This window comes from Balaenoptera musculus, chromosome 1 (genome assembly GCF_009873245.2).
Source record: "Balaenoptera musculus isolate JJ_BM4_2016_0621 chromosome 1, mBalMus1.pri.v3, whole genome shotgun sequence".
NCBI classification, from domain to species: Eukaryota; Metazoa; Chordata; class Mammalia; order Artiodactyla; family Balaenopteridae; genus Balaenoptera; species Balaenoptera musculus.
The window spans coordinates 32,989,305-33,008,269 of NC_045785.1; the positions used below are offsets into that span (position 1 = coordinate 32,989,305).

Consider the following 18,965-nt stretch of genomic DNA (forward strand, 5'->3'; position numbering starts at 1 on the left):
TTACCTTGGAAATTCCCTCTCCCACTAACACCCAACGGTGGGTTGGGAGGGGACGTTCGAGACCCCAGCCTGGGAAAAGGGGGACTTTATTCCTCCTGCTTTGCCCTACTTATCTTTCAGGAAGTCCCATTGGGAGAGGAAAGGCTGAGAGGATGGGATGAGGGGACTGGGAGTGGGGTGCTGTAAGGAGGAATGTCTTCCCTGAAACCACCCCAGCTTCTGGGATATTGGAACAGCTACTACCCAGGAATCAGTGAGACCGTCAACGTGTCTGTCTCTCTTACACACACACACACCCCCCCCCCACAGAGTCTTATTAGCCCATGCATATTTCTTTCACACAGGCATAAGCAGACACACACGAGTGCCAACAATCACATGTTTATACAGTGATCTCACATACAAGGTCATGTGTATGTTCATATAACAGTCACACAGCCACAAATGGTCTTACCAAGTCTTAGTCATACGTACACATGACACAGCGTGCCACACACATGTGACCTTCACACCATAATAACACTAGGAGCTGAACCCATCTGCTCAATCACACACATAGATGCAAACCCACAAATGGTGTGTGACCCAGCACACACAGAGGGCTGGGCAATAATTGTGGGTGGGGGGGACTTGCCCTGTCCCTTGCTCCTAACTGCCACATCCCCTCTAATCCGATTAGAAGACAGAAGGGCCTGTGGGGGCCACACTTCACCCTCCTTCTCCTCAAACCCCCCCAACATACACCCTGAGCTGAAGTCAGAGCCTCACCACCTCATGACCCCAATCCCCCGTCTTCTAGAGCTTAGGAAAGCTTTGACCCATTTGGGAGAAAATTTACCTTCTTTGATCTGCCCAACCTACTGTGAGCCCCTGGGTAGGGAAGTTACAGAATCCTGAAATGCCATTTCACAGATGGGGAACCTAAAGTCCAAGCACCCATAGAGCTAGACCCTAGGCCCACTGACTCCCAGCTCACTGATATGCTACTTTTCACTCCCCTCCACCAACTCCACACTGTTTTGAGATGTGATTCAGCAGAGATTAAGTTCCATGTCTCTGGGTGAGGAGGAAGGTCTTGCAAACTCAGAGAAAATTCCTCTACTGGTTTCATACCTGTCCAGTCTCTGAACTCTGTTGATCTGGGGAGTAACTTCATGTAGCCTCTCTCCCTAGAGAACTGGACCAAGTTGCTTGCAATAATTCTGTGGTCCTTGGAGACCAAAAGACTCCAGGGACCATCCCATCTGTCCCACCATGAACAAGGGAGAGGAAAACACAGCCTCCAGCAGCACTCCCCATGGGATCTCCTGGAATGATCCTGAGCCCTTGCCCCAGCCTGGTCCAGGGCCCAGAGACTAGGAGGGGAGAGCCACTGTCCTTGGTACTGAAAAGAGAAGCTCCATTTGGGCAAAGGCAAGGACAGCCCAGGATGGCCCTGTGTAGACCCAGCCTAAGGCCAGGCCAGAACCCACCTGTGTCCTGGGAGCCCAAAGATCTGACCCCACCTTCCTCTCTGCTCCCACAACTTAAAGAATGTTAAATCTAGAAGGAAGCTGGGAGACAGTCTTTTAAGCTCCATTTTACAGAAGAGGAAACTGAGGCCCAGTGGGAAAGTGACTCTACCAAGGTCCCATGAGGAGTTAGAGCCAGGACTAGTCCTCTAAAGTTTCAGGGTGAGTTTTTGGAAGGCCATTCTAGGGCAACATAAGGAATAAAATGGAAGGGGCAGGCAGAGGGCAGGGGAACTAGAGGGGAGGCTGGCGCAATAGACCAGGCTTTGAAACAAAGAGGATAGGATGGGTGGGGCTCAAGCCAATGAGCAGTATGGAGGACCTGGGAAGGGCAGACTCATAGCCCAGAAGACTGGGTCCTGGAGAGGAGTTCCTCCCCACTTCACACAGCCCCGCCCTGCAGGGAACTGAGCCATCCCACCGGGGGCAGCAGGGTCACCCTGCTAGGATCTTATCCCAGAACAGAGTTTCCGGGGCCAATGCCCACAGTGATCGGTCCCATACCTCCCTCTGAGGCCAGACCCAGGATGGCGCTTTAAGCTGGGACACTGGCAACCTCAAGGCCTGGGAGAACAAAATGGGGACAAGTAATTATGAAGAGAAGAGGAGTATTCTACAAGCAAGGGGCAGAGCTGTGGAGGCCAGAGAAGTCACTTTTTTTTTGGCCCTACTGTGTGCCCATGGGTAATAATAACACCAACAATTTACCAAGTGTCTAGTACACGCCAGGCAAGAGGCTGGGTACCTTTACACATCCTATCTCATTCAATCCCCTGGACAACACAGCAAGGCATGTATTATTGTCCTTATTCTACAAATGAGGAAGTGGGCTCAGCGAGGTGAAGTAACTTGCCCAAGTCGCCCAGCTAGTAAATGACAGGGTGTATCTCTGAAGGCCAATTTGAAGTCCTTCTCCAAAAAAGTACCTTCTCGTCTCCAGGCTCAGATGCCTCATCAATAAAATGAGTACATTAGACCAGAGGATCTCCAGATCCCCAGGGCCCCTTCCTGCTCTGACATTTGGCAACTGGATGATTCAGAGAGACCTTTGGTTAGAAGGGCAGTGGGCAATTCCCCTGGCTCCCCAGACATTCAGCCATGCCCTTGCATACCGCAGAGACAAGTGATCTGGAAGCCCCACCATCATTCATTTCCTCTCAAGGCTGGAGGTCATCCTGGTGTCTGCTCCAATCCCTGCCTGCTGACTGTGGAGCCTAGGTAGGTGGACAGTCCCAGGCAGTTCACTGATATGTCTCACAGTGACTCAGGCACCTGTCCTGGCCTTGGAAGACTGTCTCTCCAAATCATTTGGGCATGAAGAGATCTTTGGGTCTGAAGCTGAATCAGCCAATTCAGCCAGAGATCAGCAGGGCTTGGTTTCCTGAAGCCAGACTCCTGGGGGCCCTCCTAATCTTAGTCCCCCAACCTTAATGCCACCCCCTTGGTCCTGTCCCAGCCGAACTCCTGGATTCCTAGATCCCCATCTTCCTGTCTCCCTAGTGTCAAGCATATTCACAGGGGCCATGCTCATCCTGGGGCACTCATAATCTCAAGCCCCCTCCCCATCTAGCATTTCTCTGAGCCAGAAACCATATCGCAGCTTGATTGCTGGAAAAGACCATCCCACATGCTCCTGTGGAGGGCTTTGTAAAAATCTATTTTAAGGCCTGGAAAAGTCCCCCAGCCCCAGCCCCAGCTGGGAGTCTTGATGGGCATTCTCCCCGGATCCTCCAGTGCCCCATCCCCTCACCACCCGCATCCAGCGGCCTATTTGAAGGTTTCTTAGGGAAGTTGTTACTCTGAGCAAAATAAGCAGGAAGAGATTTTAAAACAAAACCAGCTGGTGTCTGGGCTGATGCCACAAAGTGAGGAGGTCTTGGTGGGGGGATGACGTGAGCTCCAGGTGTGACTGCGTGTGACAAGGTGGGTCACCCGCCAGGCTGAGCATAAGTTGGATTCTATAACCAGGTGTCTGAGAAAGTATGCTGTATTTATCAGGAGGTAGCTGTGAAGGTAGTGTGTGAATGTGGCTTTGTGAGGTATATGCGTACACACATGTGATGTGTTTCTATGACCACAGGCCACTGAGTGTGCATGTGCGTAAGGGTAGGTTTCCTGAGCAATTGAGCATGCTATTTATGTGATTATGCAAGGCATGTGTCTTTGTATGTGTGTGTCTCTCTCGTGGCTTTGTAACATATGTGTGCAGCTACTTGTACTTAGGAAACTCGAAGATTACAGGTGAGACTGAATCCCGTGGATGTTTCTGTGAAGCTGTGGTGTCACTCAGCACAGTGCCAGGAACATGATGGCTGCTTAATGAATAACTGCTGATAAATGCGTAAGTCTGTGCAGAGGCAGCAGAGCACCAAGGTTAGGAGCATGAACTCGGGAGCCCAATGCTGGGGTTTGAACCCAGATTCCACCACCTACTAGCTGTATAGTTTGGGGCATCTTACTTCCCTTCTCTGTGCTCCAGTACCCTCCACATAGAGTTACAGAAGGAGTCAGTGAGTAGGACACGGACTAGACCCAGAGCGGCACCTGGTACATGGTAAGTGCGACATAAGGATGTGTGGGGGTGGGAGTGCCCACCCGTGAGAACCGCCCCTGGGCGCCCCGTCACTGTGAGGGGCCCCGCCCCAGCGCGGGGTGCCCCACACCCCTCACCAGCCTGGGGGAGCTGGAGGGTGCTCCTGCTCCACTGGGTCAGGCCCACGATGGCCACCATCTTGGCCCCGAGGCTGCTGCGCCGCTTCTTGGCGGTGGTGGTCCCGGTCCCGTCCCCAGCCTGCTGGGATCCGCAGATTTCGCCGCTGATGCTGGAGCTCCGCACCACGTTCCTGGAGGCCGCAGCTGAGGCCGGACCTGGCTCCCCGTTAAACATGATCCACGGGGCGGCAGGGCCTCAGGCAACCCTGTGGGGCAGCGGGAGAGACAAAGGGGTCCCACGTCAGACCCTGGGCCCCTCTACCGCCGCCCCACCCCTTCCTAGCTGTGTGACCTCGGGCAAGGCACTCAGCCTCTCTGAGGTTGTGGGGATGAAATGAACAAGTCAATGTAAAGGGTGTGCCCAGAATCTGGCTCGATGAACGGGACTATTCTCATTAGCATGTGGCTGCTCCGACAAGTGACCTGGTTTGGCGGTGAAGGCGGAGGCCGTGCAGTTATGGGACCCACTCTTGAATTCCAAAGGCCTCTACCCACTAGCTGTGTGACCTCATGACCAAACATCTCGGGGGTTTCAGTGAACACCTCAGCAAAATGAGAAATGAAAGCACTTACCTCGTAGGACTGTTGTAAGGATTAAATTAGCGCAGGTGAAAGTGCCTGGAACGGTATCAGGCACGGAGTAAATATTCAGTAAGCGTGACTGTTGTTTTCACAGCCAAAAATGAGAACAGGCAGAACAAAACTGGCTCCAGCCTGGGCAGACTGTGGAAGGGGTCCTCCTGCTTGAAGCGGGTGGGACAGAAAAGTGTAAAGAAGCAGGGAAAATCACCCTTACTGGGAGACAGCCACTACAGGCATCTTAGCCGATTTCCTCCCAGTCTCTTTTTCACACATTTCAAAAAATAACTGAACTTATACTGCCAATACAATTTTATATCCTGCTATTTCTCATTTAATGTTATATCACAAGACTTTCCAATGTTATTAACACTTTGTAGAAATGTTTAAATGCCACCAGTATGTTCCATTGTATGGAGGCACTATAATTGACTTAAATGTTTCAATACGGTTACTGCTTAGATCAAGTCCAACTTTCTCCTCTCTCTCTCTCTCTCTCTCTCTATCCCTTTCTCTCCTGTCTTTTAAACAACACTGCAATAAAGATCTTTGTACACTGATTTTTATCTGCTTATTTCCCTAGGATCAACTCCTGGAAATGAGATGACTGGGCTAGCGAGTGTGAACGCCACTGGTAGCTTTTCACTTCCTGTTTCCTGACAGAGCTCTGGTTTTGTCCACCTCATCCCTTGTTTTAGAGGCAGATCCTGATTTGTTTAAAACAATCAGTGAGTGGCATTCACCTTGGTAACTCTTACTGATCCAAGGGTGGGCATATGACTAAGTTGGCCCAATCTGACTTAAGGGGAAGATTTGGATTCCAGGCTTACAAGAGAGGTGGGTGCTTCTCCCTCTGTCTGTCTGTCTTTTCCCTTCCTCCCTTAATACCTCTCTCCCGAGAGAGAGCCCACCCCAGGATGAAGCCAGTGCTGCTGAGGGTGGCACGGCACAGAGACAGAAAGGACCTCAGGCCAACCTGGAGCCTGCCTTCTCTGGCCTTCCTGCTATGTGAGACAATGTGTTTTCCATTGCCTAAGCCAGTTTGACTCAGGGTTCTCTGTTACATCCAAAAGCATCTTACCTAATACTGAGAGCATAAACATTTTTCTGATTCTTGGAATATATTGCCAAATTCCTTTCCAAAGTAGACAAATTTTCTCTCTAATGCTGCATTCAACAAATACCTAAAGGGAATATAGCCAATATTTTATAGTAACAATAAATGGAGTATTACCTTTAAAAATTGTGAATTACTATACTGTACACCTATATAATACTGTACATCAAGTATACTTCAATTAAAAAAACTATTCCAAAAAAAAATGTCAGTTATTCCTAAATTAATCTATAGATTCAGCACAATCCTAATCAATATTCTAACTGGCCTTCTTGTAGAAACTGGCAAGTTGATGTCCTAAAATAATCAAGGCCATTTAAAAATTTTTATCTATTCCTTTTTAAAAACTGAAGTATAATTGACCTACAACACTATGTTAGATCCAGGTACACAAGATAGTGATTTGATAGTTCCATACATTACAAAATGATCACCACAAGTGATCCCAAGTTTTAAGTATTATATTTATGCTAAAGGTCATCATTTTATTTAATAATATACTTTAGAAAGATATTTTGGGGGGAATTTACTGGCGGTCCAGTGGTTAGGACTCCGCGCTTCCACTGCAGGGGGCATGGGTTTGATCCCTGGTTGGGGAACTAAGATCCTGCAAGCTGCACGGTACGGCAAAAAAAAAAAAAAGAAAAATATTTTTTCTCTGAGTATAAAATTGAGAAAAAAATGTTAAAAAAAATTTAAACCCCTAAAATTCCAAGGCCTCTGCTGAGTGCCAGTGATACAGTAGTGAGCCAGGCCGACTTCGTCCTGCCCTCCCAGAGCCTCCAGTCCAGGAGAGACAGACAGTGAATAACTAGTTACGCAATTAAATATTTAATGGCGGTTCCAACGAGTGCTAGGGAAGAGGACAGAGGGCGCTGGAAGTCACTCCGGGGAGCAGGGCAGCAGGTGCCCGTGGCTCTGTTTAGTGCAGAGGTGGGATCTCCTGCTGTCGCCCTCTACAACTTGGCTGAAAGTCCTAGGCTCGGACAGAGTACAGGAGAGACAGCTGCAGGCGGGCTCCGCCCCCAGGCCCTTCCCAGCTCTGCTGTGGCCCCCAGAGCTTTCCCCAGGGCAGCTCCCATCCCAGGGCTCAGGGCCCCATCACCCTGAGGAATCCGACTTTTCAAAAGGACATAGAAAGGAGAGGGGAGATGGGGGTGGGAAGGGAAGGCACCACTCCAGCTGACGAGGAAGACAGTCCCCAGACAGCCGAGAATGGCCACCTGGGCTCCTGATCAGCACGGCTCCCGCCGGCCTGGTGAATGAGGGATGACAGTAGGGATGAGTTAGAGCCATGTTTTGACTTCTTTGTGGCTGTTTAGACTGTTCTCGCTGGCCCTGTGATGTATGCAGAGTCTCGGATTGTATTTCTCCATCCATCCCCCATCAACCTTGCAGCTAATGGAAAGTCCCCCTGGACTTGGGCCTATGATGACCTCTTTAGTTTCCAATTCTAGTGCCAGTTTGTGTGTTTTTTTGGTATCTGCATGGTCTTTTGGTGGACGGTGGGAGAGGGCTTATCTGATACTTTGAACCAGCTAGAGCAAAAGCCTAATTTACTCCTTAAAGTATTTCTGTTACATGTGTAGTTATCTCCATGTCACAGATGAGAAAACCCAGTCTCAGAGAAGTTAAGGCCTTGCCCATCCAACCCAGCTAAGAAGTGGCCAGGCCTGGACTCCTGTTTCCGGGTCTCCTGTTTCCACGAAGAGACAGACACGCTCAGCAGCCCTTACTCCTTCACCCCAGAGCTCACCCAAAGAGGGGGCCCAGGCCTCCTGCTCAGGCTTTGCCCCGGGTCTCCAGGTTCTTTGAGAAAACTGTAAGCAAAGTATCTGTGATGAGAAAACCCACTCTGGCCCAGGTTCCCACGGCTGGCGTGAGCATCTGAGGGGCAGCAGAGATGCCACTCAGACCACAGCTGGAGAAGCAACTGCTTCCCTGGTGTTGCCGACAGGAAGCTCAAGAACACTGCTCCCAGGGGAAGAGAAGGAAAGAGGGTAAGGGACAAAATCCTTGACCCTGCCAACCCAGGGTCTCATGTTTCCTCATGAATAATGAATGGAACCGACAAGCAGATGGTTTGACATCCAGGACTCTGCACCATCCGCAGCCACATTCTCATCTTTAACCACCCGGGGACCACCCAGGGGGCCTGGAGAGCTGACGAATGTTTAGGAGGGCCCAGCAGGCAGGGGCTACCCGCAAGGGGACAGGAGGAGCCGAGCCTGACCCAAAGCACTGGACCCAGGATCTTAGGGCCTGCCCCCCGGTCCCAAGTCCAGAGTAGGGCAGCCTGGGAGAGTTCAGAATCAGGAGGTGGGATTAGAATGTATACTGTATAGATTAGATTCTTTGTGTGACCTTCTCTGGGCCTGGGTTCCTCATCTGTGTGTAAACTGAAGGGGTCAGATGACGTGCTCTCTAGAGTCCTTTTGACACACATGGCAGCAGCAGGCTCAGCATTCGGGCTCTAGCTGATTCTCTGGCAGCCAGTCTGGCTCAAGACGGGCAAGACAGAGAGCCAGTCAGAGCTGACCACCTGGCCCCTGTGAGGAAGGCAGTCGTACTCACAGCAGTGCCCCCAGCCATCAGACCTCAGGGATGGGAAAGGGGCAGCAGGTGGATATGGTGGCAGAGTGATGAGGGGCCGGCAGGACACAGAACACAGCACTTCACATACTGGTGGTTCTAAAAGATTGCTGAATGAATTTCTACAAAACTCACTTCAACAATTCCCTGCCTCTGAGCAGGACCGTCCCTTTCCCAATCCAGGTCATGGCTCCTGATGGAAGGAAACCCTCCCATGATCTTGCTGGGTCACAGAAACCTTACTCTGAAGTTCTCCCTGCTGACTCCCATCTATTGCTATAGCAGCATCTATGGCCACAGCTTGGACATCCCCTCCAGGGATCCCTTCCTACTGCCCCCCCACTCCTGCCAAGCTCCATGCCAGCAGATACCTTCCAAGTTCCCCAAGGAAGGAGCCTAGTGTTTTCTTTCTGGTCTTCAACGTTTGACCTCTACCCTGGGGTCTCAGTACCCGAAAGGCTCACAAAACCCTCTCCTGATTCCTGACAATGGCAGGACTCCGGGCTCTGCCTGGCCACCCTGGGCCCCTTGGTCCTTTTGACCATGTGTCTAACCAAGTTAATAAACCTTTTTTGAGCATCAGTAAGGCAATCCAAAAGCCCAAGATGAAACTAGCTACCCACGCCTTCAACAGAAAAGACCAAGGAATCTGTCACAGAGTGACGGACTGTTAGGCTGGAAGGGATGGCAAATTCCTAAGGCTCTTACCACCCGTCCCTATCCTCTGCACATAGCAGACATCACTAATCCTTCTCTCTTTCTCATCAGAGCCAGATTTAACCTCAGAATCCCTCTTAACACAGTGCTGCATCACCAACTGATGAGAACCAGCTCATAAGGTCAAACTGACTTGCCTCCCTATTCCAACCTGAGCCTTTCATTTTGCAGAGGAGGAAATCAAGGCTCAGAATGGGAAAGAGTAATGGAAAACTGATGAATTCATAAAAGTGCTAATAAAAGATCAAGATGAAAAAAAATTAATTACATGGGACTGAGTGAGCTGATGAGGATGATTATAATTTTTGTGACTTTCTGTTTGAATAAAAAAAAAAATCCCACAAGGACTCAGAGACAAAAAATATACAAATCAATTTTCACTGCAAAGTAAAGGAGCTGTTACAGTGGAGGATTACTGGACTGAATGTCAATATTATGACATAGTATGAGTGTGTTTCGTGTTTGGTAATTGCAATCATTGTTGCTTTTGTTGTGGTCACCCATTTACAATGCTTGGTGTCAGTTTATTTATCTCTTGTAAAAATAAAATACAGTGTGTGTGTGTGAAAAAAAAAACAAACAGAAAGCTAATCATGGAAAAAAAAGATTATTGTGATGATATGACATTATAATTTTAACATCTTAAAAAAAAAAAAAAAAAAAAAAAGAATGGGAAAGAGACACACCCAGGGTCACACAGAAAGCTGTTGACAAAACCAGAGCTCCAAACCAAGACTCCTAACTCCCAGGTCCTACATCACCTGTCAGGTGCTTCCTCCCCACCTCTCACCTCGAAGACAACCCAAACTCACCAAACTGATGAATCTGAATGTGGTGTTCCCATCACAGGGGGCTGTGCCCCTCCCAACAGCACACACCTAGGGCATTTACACAAGCCTTCTGTTAACTTCTGAGACACCAGTTTTCAAGAAAGGAGGTGAAGACAATCAGGGTAGCTTCCAGGAGGAGGTGATGTAATAAGAGTCTGGAAGGAAAAAGGGGAGCTTAGAGGAAGGTCTAGAGAGGACATGTGTCCTCCAGGGATTCTAGTAGCTTGTGGAGTAAAGAGACGGACTTTGGAGATAGTTGTGTGACCGTCAGCAAATCATTCAAACTCTCTGATGCTGTTTCCTCCTTGTCCAAACTCCTGGGTCCCCTAATCTGCCTTTAGGCACTTTAATGTTAAATTGCTGGTGCTAATGCCAAGGGACTCATCCAGGTCCAACTGCTAAGGAGCTCAGACCCTATTCTTCCTCTGTCCTCGCCCTGACCGATGGGGTCTGTGTCCCGCCCCAGACACTCTGTGACACGACCATCAGTCAGGAGTGTGTGTACTGGGGGTGTATCAGGGGGCCGACTCCCGGCTCCACCCGCAGTGTGTGATCCTGAGCAGGTCATTCAGCTTCTCTGAACCCTCATCTCCTCTTCTATAAAATGAGTCTACTGGCCATCTGGACCCAGCCCGACTCTCCGGGCTGGACTGGGGATCAGATGGGTTAATGAGGAGGAGGATAGCACAGTAATTAAAAGCACAGGCTTTGGAAGCAGACAGACTTAGTTCAAAACCTAGATCTGTCACTTACAAGCCATATAACCCAGGGCAATTTCCTTAACAAACCCCCTGAGCCTAGAGCTCCTCATCTCTCAAGTGGGGATAATAATGCCTGCCTTAGGATTCTTAGATGAAATATTACAAAAATAAGGATTGGTACATGCTAAATGCTCAGCTGGGCAATTATATTATTACTATTCATAATGTGCCTTTGTAAATGGTAAAGGACTTCACAGGTGTTGGTGCTTATTAGTCTGGATTGCAACCAGGTGCAACCACTTCATGGGAAGGCTCAGAGACCAACAGGATCACCTCCCACTCCAGCCCTGGGTGCAGGATAAGTGTGGGATCTGGGTCCCTGCACCTCTCAGTTGAGGTGGGAGCTGACATGTGAGGCTGTGCTTTTCCCTGCCAACATCTGAGCTCCTGCTCCCTCAGCGGACGCTGGGTTTGGCATTGGAGACCCCTGCCCCAACCCTTATCTAGCACTAGGGCTGCCCACCACATTGCTCATGCCAATCTGTGCCCATATCAGAGGCCAGACTTAACCTCAGAATCCCTCTTAACACAGTGCTGCCTCACCAACTAATGAGAACCAGCTCATGAGGTAATACTGATTTTTTTTTTACCTGCATCTACAGAAGGTGGGGGTATCCCTTGTTTCTAGCCTTCACTTTCCCCCTCAGGAAGAGACAGGTGGGTGACAGAGCTGGTGTGTGGTGGGGGAGGGTAAGCTGGACCCAGGGAGCACACCCAGCCTGAGTAGGGAGCACTCTGCCAGCTCCTCTCCTGGTTATGTGACTTTTATCTCCTCCAAACCAGGCTCGCACACACACTACGCATAACCGGGAGAGGCACAGGGCACAGAATTTCAAATGTGTGATTACACACCATGCAGACCCACACAAACGATACACACTTGAAGACACAATCACATGCATACACAGACATGCACACCCCCCCCCAAGATACTCATCCACACAAAAGCACACAGGAGTAGCCACACTGACAGCCACAGGCAGGCAGACACACACACACACACACACACACACCCTCCCCCTGGCCCCCGGCCCCTGCCCAGCTCAGAGGCAGGAAGAGCCCCATCCCTTCAGTGGGCAGGGAAGCAGGAAGTGTCTTACTTGGATCTGTGGGTTCCCTTGGCCAGGCATGCACACCAGCTCTGAGCAGGTGCTCGTGTGAGCTTGCACACACACACACACACACACACACATACACACTCTGGCCCCCAATCTCACCCCTCTGGCCCCCATCCCCACAGGCCGAACAAAGGATGTCATCATGAGGTCTGTGGCAAGGAGATGAGAAGGCTGGCTGGGAGCAGCTGCGGTCGCCATGGCTACTGAGCTGACCCACTTCTCCTCCACCCAGCCTGGCCCACTCAGCCCAGGCAAGAAGGGACAGGCAGCTTTGGGCAGGGGGCCCTCTCCCATCACACACAGTAAAGGGGCGGCCCTCCGAGTGCGTGGTAGGGATGGGCTGAGCAGACAGACTGGGTCCTGATACAAAGGCAAGAGCCAGACACCTCCTGAGGAGAGCAGGGTGCTCAGGCCTCCCCCAGCCTCAGGGGCCCATACGGGTCATGCACTTGCCCTGGACATGTTCTCAGACACAGTCCTCATAGCAGGGCAGGGGCTTGGGTGGCTGGGCCCAACCTGTGTCCTCCAGACTCCAAGGACTCGGGACACCCAAGGGTGAGGCAGACCCAGAGCTGGGTGAGCCCCGCCTCCTGTTCGGAGCAAGGTTCCTGAGGGCACGGTTCATCCTCCCCACTTGGACTGAGGGCTGCTGGGGGCATGGCCAGGCCTTCCTTCCTCAGACAGGGCTGCCGTGTGTCTTCTCTCAGCCAGGGGGCTCCGGAGGACATGGCCGCACATCTTCCCTCAGAACTGGGTTCACAGAGGAACAACTCGGCCTTCAGACAGCTCAGTCTTGTGAGGAGATGGCTCACAAGGCAGAATGAATCCCTCCTGTGGGACAGCCTCCCGTAGCTCCCTGCTTCCTTCAGGAGAAAGTAAAAACCCCTCACAAGGCCCACAAGTGAAGTGACCCAGCGCATCTCGCACTCCTGCCCCTCTTCCGTATTCCAGCCACACTTGCATTTTTTTCATTCCTCAAAAGTGCCACTCTGTCTCCTGCTAGCCTGGAATGCTCTTCTCCAGTCCGTCCCCACCCTCGTGTCCTGCGGACCTGGTATGTGTCGCACCACCTTTGGGGGCTAATGCCTTCTCCAGCGCTCAGTCCCAGGCTGGATGTCATGTCCTAGGAGAGTCTTTGCAGACAAGGTTAGTCCCCCTGTCATGCTCCCCCAGACCCTATACCATCCTTGCCTGTTGTGCGATGAATTGTGCGCTCCCCCTGCAAAACAAAGACATGTTGAAGTCCTAACCCTTGGTACCTCAGGATGTGACCTTGTTTGGAAATAGGGTTGCTGCAGATGTGATTAGTAAAACTGAGGTCATACCTAAGGAGGGCAGGTCCCTAATCCAATATGACTGGTGTCCTTATAAGAAGATGGCTGTGTGAAGACAGAGAGAGACTACAGAGAGAACCCATGTGATGATGGAGGCAGAGACTGGAGTGATACAGCAACAAGCCAAGGAACACCAAGGATTGCCAGCTGTCACCAGAAGCCAGGAGAGAGCCATGGAGCAGCCTCCCTCGGAAGGAACCAACCCTACTAACACCTTGATTTTAGACTTCTAGCCTCCAGAACTGTGAGACAATAAATTTATGTTGTTTTAGGCCATCCAGTTTGTGGTACTTTGTTACAGCTGTCCTAGGAAACGAATACACTGCTGGCCCTAACTCATTCAGTGCCCGTTTCCCACACCCCGCCCCGCTGGTTGTACGCTGCTTAGAAACAGAAAGCATACCATCTTCTTCATCCTGAATCCCCTATGCTTGGCACATAGTAGGGCTCTGTAAATATTTGTTGAATGAATGAATGGTGATCTAAAATAAACTTTAAAATAAAAAATGGTATTTATAGCTGGATAGCAGAATTGTGAGTCATTTTTATTTTCCTTATGTGACATATTGTGTTTTCTAAAGTTACTACTTTAGAAACTGTATTAATGATCTCATAAAGAAAAAATGAAAATACATATTTTTCTTTTCAAAACATACATTAAAATAACAGACATTTCCACCAATGTGTAGTTGTGAAGAGGGAAAAGTTCTGCTCTCTGCTTGATAACTGTCTTTTTATTGATTAACTGATTCCTCCTCCTGTCACTCTAGTGGATTTACAGAGCTTGAGCTCCAGAGCCTTGTGGGGCATAGATTCCAGGTGGAAGCATCCAGAAAGAGTGCACATGCTTCCTGACCATCTCCATCACCCACCCCTTCTCATAGCTTGTGGCCAGATGTGGCAGCTGTTGCCTGACAGGGGCTGCTAGACTTGGCACTTGAGAATGCCACTAGAAAACACCCTGGGGCTGAAGCCACTCCCGAACAGAAGCAAGATGCCGCCCTCAGTGGATGCACTGTCCAGTGCCTCTCAAACTTAAATGTGCACACAAATCACCTGGGGATCTTACTGAAATGCAGTTTCTCATTCCATGGGTCACAGGAAGGTGGAGCCTGAGTGTCTGCATTTCAAACAAGCTCCCAGGTGATACCCACGCTGCTGGTCTGAGGACCACCCAAAGCACTGAGAGGTAAAGATAAAACACCCTGCCTGTCCTGCAGAAAGAGTGGACACTTCAGGATGGGGAGACCAGAGCAGGCATCACAGAGAAACTCTCTGCAGAGCAACTCGAAAGGTGGGTGGGATTTAGAGAGGTACAGGTGGCAGGAAAGAGGTGGAAACTAGCTGGGAAGGTCCAGAGAAAGAATGGTATGTTCAGAGGCTGCTAAACAGAGCAGTGCAGTTGGAGCAGGAGGTATGTGCAGCTGTGGAAGAGAGGGCTGGGAACGTAGGCTGGGAACAGCCAATGAAGGGCTCTGAATGTAGGGTTAAGAAGTTTGGCTTTAATCCTGAAGGGAGTGAAATCTGACATGGTTGAGATGTAACATTTTACAGAGATCAGTCCAACACAGTGCAGAATCAGAAGAAAGCCCGACAGCAGGAAGAGCAGTCAGGAGGCAGGTAAGAAGCGCTGCACTGCTTCAGACAGTGCTGGTGGAAAGAGGAAAGGGGTGCAAGAGTCGTGGGAGGGCTTGGGGGACTGCCTGGAGTTAGCGATGAGACAAGGCTGGGGGAAGGGCAGAAACCAGAATCCAACATGATTTACAGCAAGGGTGAGGGCTGACAGATGCCATCCCCACAGCATGAGGTCCTAGAGGGAAAAGTTGGCTTGAGGGAAACATGAGTCCCTATTTTAGATATGATGAGCCTGAGATAATTTTGCAACTCCCATATGGAGGTGTTGGACTGGTAAGCAGATTCCCTGGAGTTCAGGAGAGCAGTGTGAGTGGGCAGGATTTACGTGTGTTCCCCAGAGGGAAAAGTGAGGTGTGGAAAGGAAGGAGAATGCCTGGAGGAGGGTACAGAGTGAGGAAAGGGTGAGAGGTAATACCTACAGTTAGGGGTAGGAGGAAAATGGAATCCACTGAAAGAGGGAGAATCAGCAAGTCAAAGTAGGAGAACTCAGAGAAGATGTCGTGAGTACACAGATGGCCAACCTGGAGGCCCTACACACCCTGACATCGAGACCAAGGAGAGGTCTGCCCAGCCCAGGATGCAGGAAGGCAAAGGAAGCCCAGGCCTGAACAAGAGCACAGCTTGAATGGAAAGCAGAATTTGGACTGGTAGAGAAGGGAGCTGGATGCCCTGGGGAGGGTCTGGGTTGCCGCAGGATCCCAAGGGGCCTGGGGCTCCCAAGCCCTTATTCCAGCTCAGCCCAAGCACAGGAAAGACAGTATCCCCACTCACAAACACACACACCGCACTTGCACACCCACTGACTACAGAACCCCCAGGGGCAGAGCAGAGAAGCAGGGGAAGAGGTCTTTGGGGCAAAGCCTCATTGCTGGGGAGCACATAATTTATCATCCAATTAGGACTCTTTCAAAGAGTGAACAGAGACACTACTAACAATCACACCAGAACCACAAGTGTAAGTTAGGACTGTCCCAGGCAAACCCTAGCCCTGAGGGATACTGGATCCCTCCCCCCGGCAAATACTCACTTGGCCCCTGTTCCCCCTTCCTAGAAAGGGTGGTAGAACTGACAGATAGGTGAGAGGGACGGGCTAACTCATCCTCAGAGGGAGGGGCCCCGCTGAGGGTGTTGGTGGATGGGGAAATCTCGCCCCCTCCCAGCCCCGCCCCAGCCTGAGCGCCGACGCCCCCGCCGAGGGGGAAGCGGCAGCACCACGGACAGCGGCCGGCCCCGCTCTCCCTGCTCCTTGCGGGTCTGGCCTTATTTGGCCAGGGCCGCCGCTAGGCCGGATCAATATTTCATGGGGGAAGGGGCTCCGGTTACCAGCCCCGCGCTGAGCCGGAAGGCGCCGCTCTCGCCCGCTGCGCCCGCCCTGGGGACGCTCCCCGGGAAGCCAGCATACCCTCGGCCCCAGCCCAGACAGACACTGCCCTCAAAGCACTCCGCCTTCCCAGGCACGCCCCTGGCCCCCGCACCCTCTCTGGAGCACAAAGCCCCAGGTGCACGCCACACACTTGCACACAGCCACTCGGACACACCACAGAGCCAGACACGCGCTCTACAAAGACGACGACACAAACAAAACAACAGGCACACACCACACCCAGCGTGCAAGCCACCAAGACGCACAACACACACACATACACACACCAGATGCCTCACAGACACACATTACACAGAGATGCATTCACCACAGACCCACATGCACATCACACACAAGACACCCTGCCACACATGCCCAAACTCACACAACGCACAGAGCCTCCCCACAAAGACCCTCAGACATATCACTCAGAGGTCCTTTCACCACGGACACGCACACGTACATACAAACTCTCTCTCTTACACACATGCACACGCACACACAATATGCCTCCACAGAGACCCTCAGACGTTCGCCATGGATACACAAGCACACATCCCACACCGCCCAGGGCCACCACCCCTCCTGGAGCCAAGGCCTGCCCTCCCGCTGTGGACATGGGAGTGGGGAGGGGCAGGCAGGACTTTCCTCCTGCCCACCTGGCCCTGGTCTTGCGCCCTGTGGATAAATCCTCTGTGTCCTCTGAGGCCCCCCCGGGGTTGCTGCCCCATCTCCAGGGGCAGGCAGTGAGCGGCACAAAGAGGTGGGAAAGGGGAGAGCAGGAGAACAGGACCTTTCAGATCCCAAAGCCTCCTGGCTTTGCCGTCCCTGGGCCCCAAGCCCTGGGGACAGCCTCACCCTAACCCATGGCCCCCATAGCCTCCTCACTCCCTGGGACTCCTGCCCTCTGGGAGGCCCTAAGGCCCATGTTGTGCATGGGGACCTGGAGGATTGTGGAGTCTGCACCCCCCGCCCAGGAGTGCCCAGGTCCTGCCTCAGAGGCAAGGGGCATCCTACCCCCATCCAGACACCCCAACTCCAAAAGCCCCCCTCTCAAGCAAGCTGGAGGACAGCAGCCCACGTTCTCCTATCTACAGGACAATCACAGCACGATTCTCTGAAAGCAACCCAAGCCAGGGCACAAGGTGAGGAGAAGGGAGTAGGCTGGCACAGCATAAGAGACCCCCAAATTCTCCAGGTAGGTGGAGGGGATCTTAAAGATTATCTAGGTCCACATCCCTGACATCCCTGTACAACTTCCCAGTTTTGCATTATCCACATAACATTGTGTGTCCCTCAGTGGTTTATGCCAAATCTCCATACGCCTGTAAGGCTCATTAATTATTTTCTTAAAATTGGCACTTTTAAGTTAAATGCATTTATTTTAAATAGAAATTTTGTGTTACTACTATAAATGGAAAGCCAATACCAATTTTAATAAATAGAAAATGACAGTAAAATAAGTACAGTGAAAACAAAGCTATATTATTAAAGTTTAGCTACACAGAGCTGCCAGTCACGATCTCTGTGGTTTTTTGGGTGTTTTTCTTTTTGGCTACACCGCACGGCTTGCGTGATCTTAGCTCCCCGACCAGGGATCAAACCCAGGCCCCGGCATTGAAAACGCCAAGTCCTAACCACTGGACCACCAGGGAATTCCCCAAGATCTCTGTTTAAAAGGAAGGGCAGGGACTTCTCTGGTGGGGCAGTGGTTAAGAATCCGCCTGCCAATGCAGGGGACACAGGTTCAATCCCTGGTCCAGGAAGATCCCACATGCCGCAGAGCAACTAAGCCCGTGCGCCACAACTACTAAGCCTGTGCTCTAGAGCCCGTGACCACAACTACTGAGCCCTCGGGCTGCAACTACTTAAGCTCGCGTGCCTAGAGCCTGTGCTCCACAACAAGAGAAGCCACTGCAATGAGAAGGCCACGCACCGCAACAAAGAGAAGCCCCCGCTCACCGCAACTAGAGAAAGCCTGTGCGCAGCAACAAAGACCCAACACAGCCAAAAATAGAGTAAATAAATAAATAAATAAAATTTTAAAATTAAAAAAAAAAAAAAGGACAGCAAGTGTTGGAAAGTTGTTAAAGACACACCAGCATGGCACTGACACTTTCTTCCTGGGACAAACTTGGACTTGATAGAGTTGAAAGGGAACCAACTTTCTCAGTATGTGAGCCAATGCCATGCAGTGGCATGTGCACGAGCCACTGAAAGTCATCTCAGGTCTCAATGAAGGGACCAAGCTCACGTTGGGAAGGAAGCTCTAGGCTTGCCTGCCTCCTGTAGGACCTTGGATGGCACGGTGGCAAGCTGGCACCCTGTTGCCACATTCCATTCCCGTAATAACAATCCTTAGAAATTGCTCAGTTCTCTCCTATTTACAAATTGTCCTTACACCTACCATCTAATAGGAGCCTCACAGCAGGAACTACCATGCATGGTTCTTCCCTGAGAAAAGGAAATGAGCTGAGTCTTAGGAGATGAATATGATTTTGGCAGAGAGAACCGTCCTGACTGCTCACGCCCTCCTCATCCCTCTCTCCCCACTCCAAAGAGAGGTGAGAAAATCAGGGTCTCATCTCCCTAACTCTCTGCTCAGGCCTCTGAATGACATTTGACAGGCTCTTCGGAGCCTGCCCTGGGCACTGCTGCCCCCGGAAAAGACTCCTCTTGAAGTCACAATGCTAGGT

The 18,965-nt window shown here is 51.0% G+C and overlaps 1 protein-coding gene across 5 annotated transcripts in view; it reads right to left on the reverse strand.

Annotated features, from left to right (window-relative positions):
* Positions 1-18,965, reverse strand: part of RIMS3 (regulating synaptic membrane exocytosis 3) — a 36,852-nt gene that overhangs the window by 10,988 nt on the left and 6,899 nt on the right. For 2 of the 5 annotated variants that reach the window (XM_036844156.1, XM_036844179.1), the window contains exons 2-3: positions 10,041-10,213; positions 4,182-4,429 (exon numbers count right to left, since the gene is read on the reverse strand). In XM_036844156.1, coding sequence (XP_036700051.1) covers positions 4,182-4,398 — 217 coding nt within the window. In that variant the 5' untranslated portion in view covers positions 4,399-4,429; positions 10,041-10,213. Of the gene's footprint in view, positions 1-4,181; positions 4,430-4,796; positions 4,967-10,040; positions 10,214-18,965 lie in introns of all 5 variants that reach the window. The other 3 variants (XM_036844163.1, XM_036844170.1, XM_036844190.1) reach the window with 3 other exon arrangements.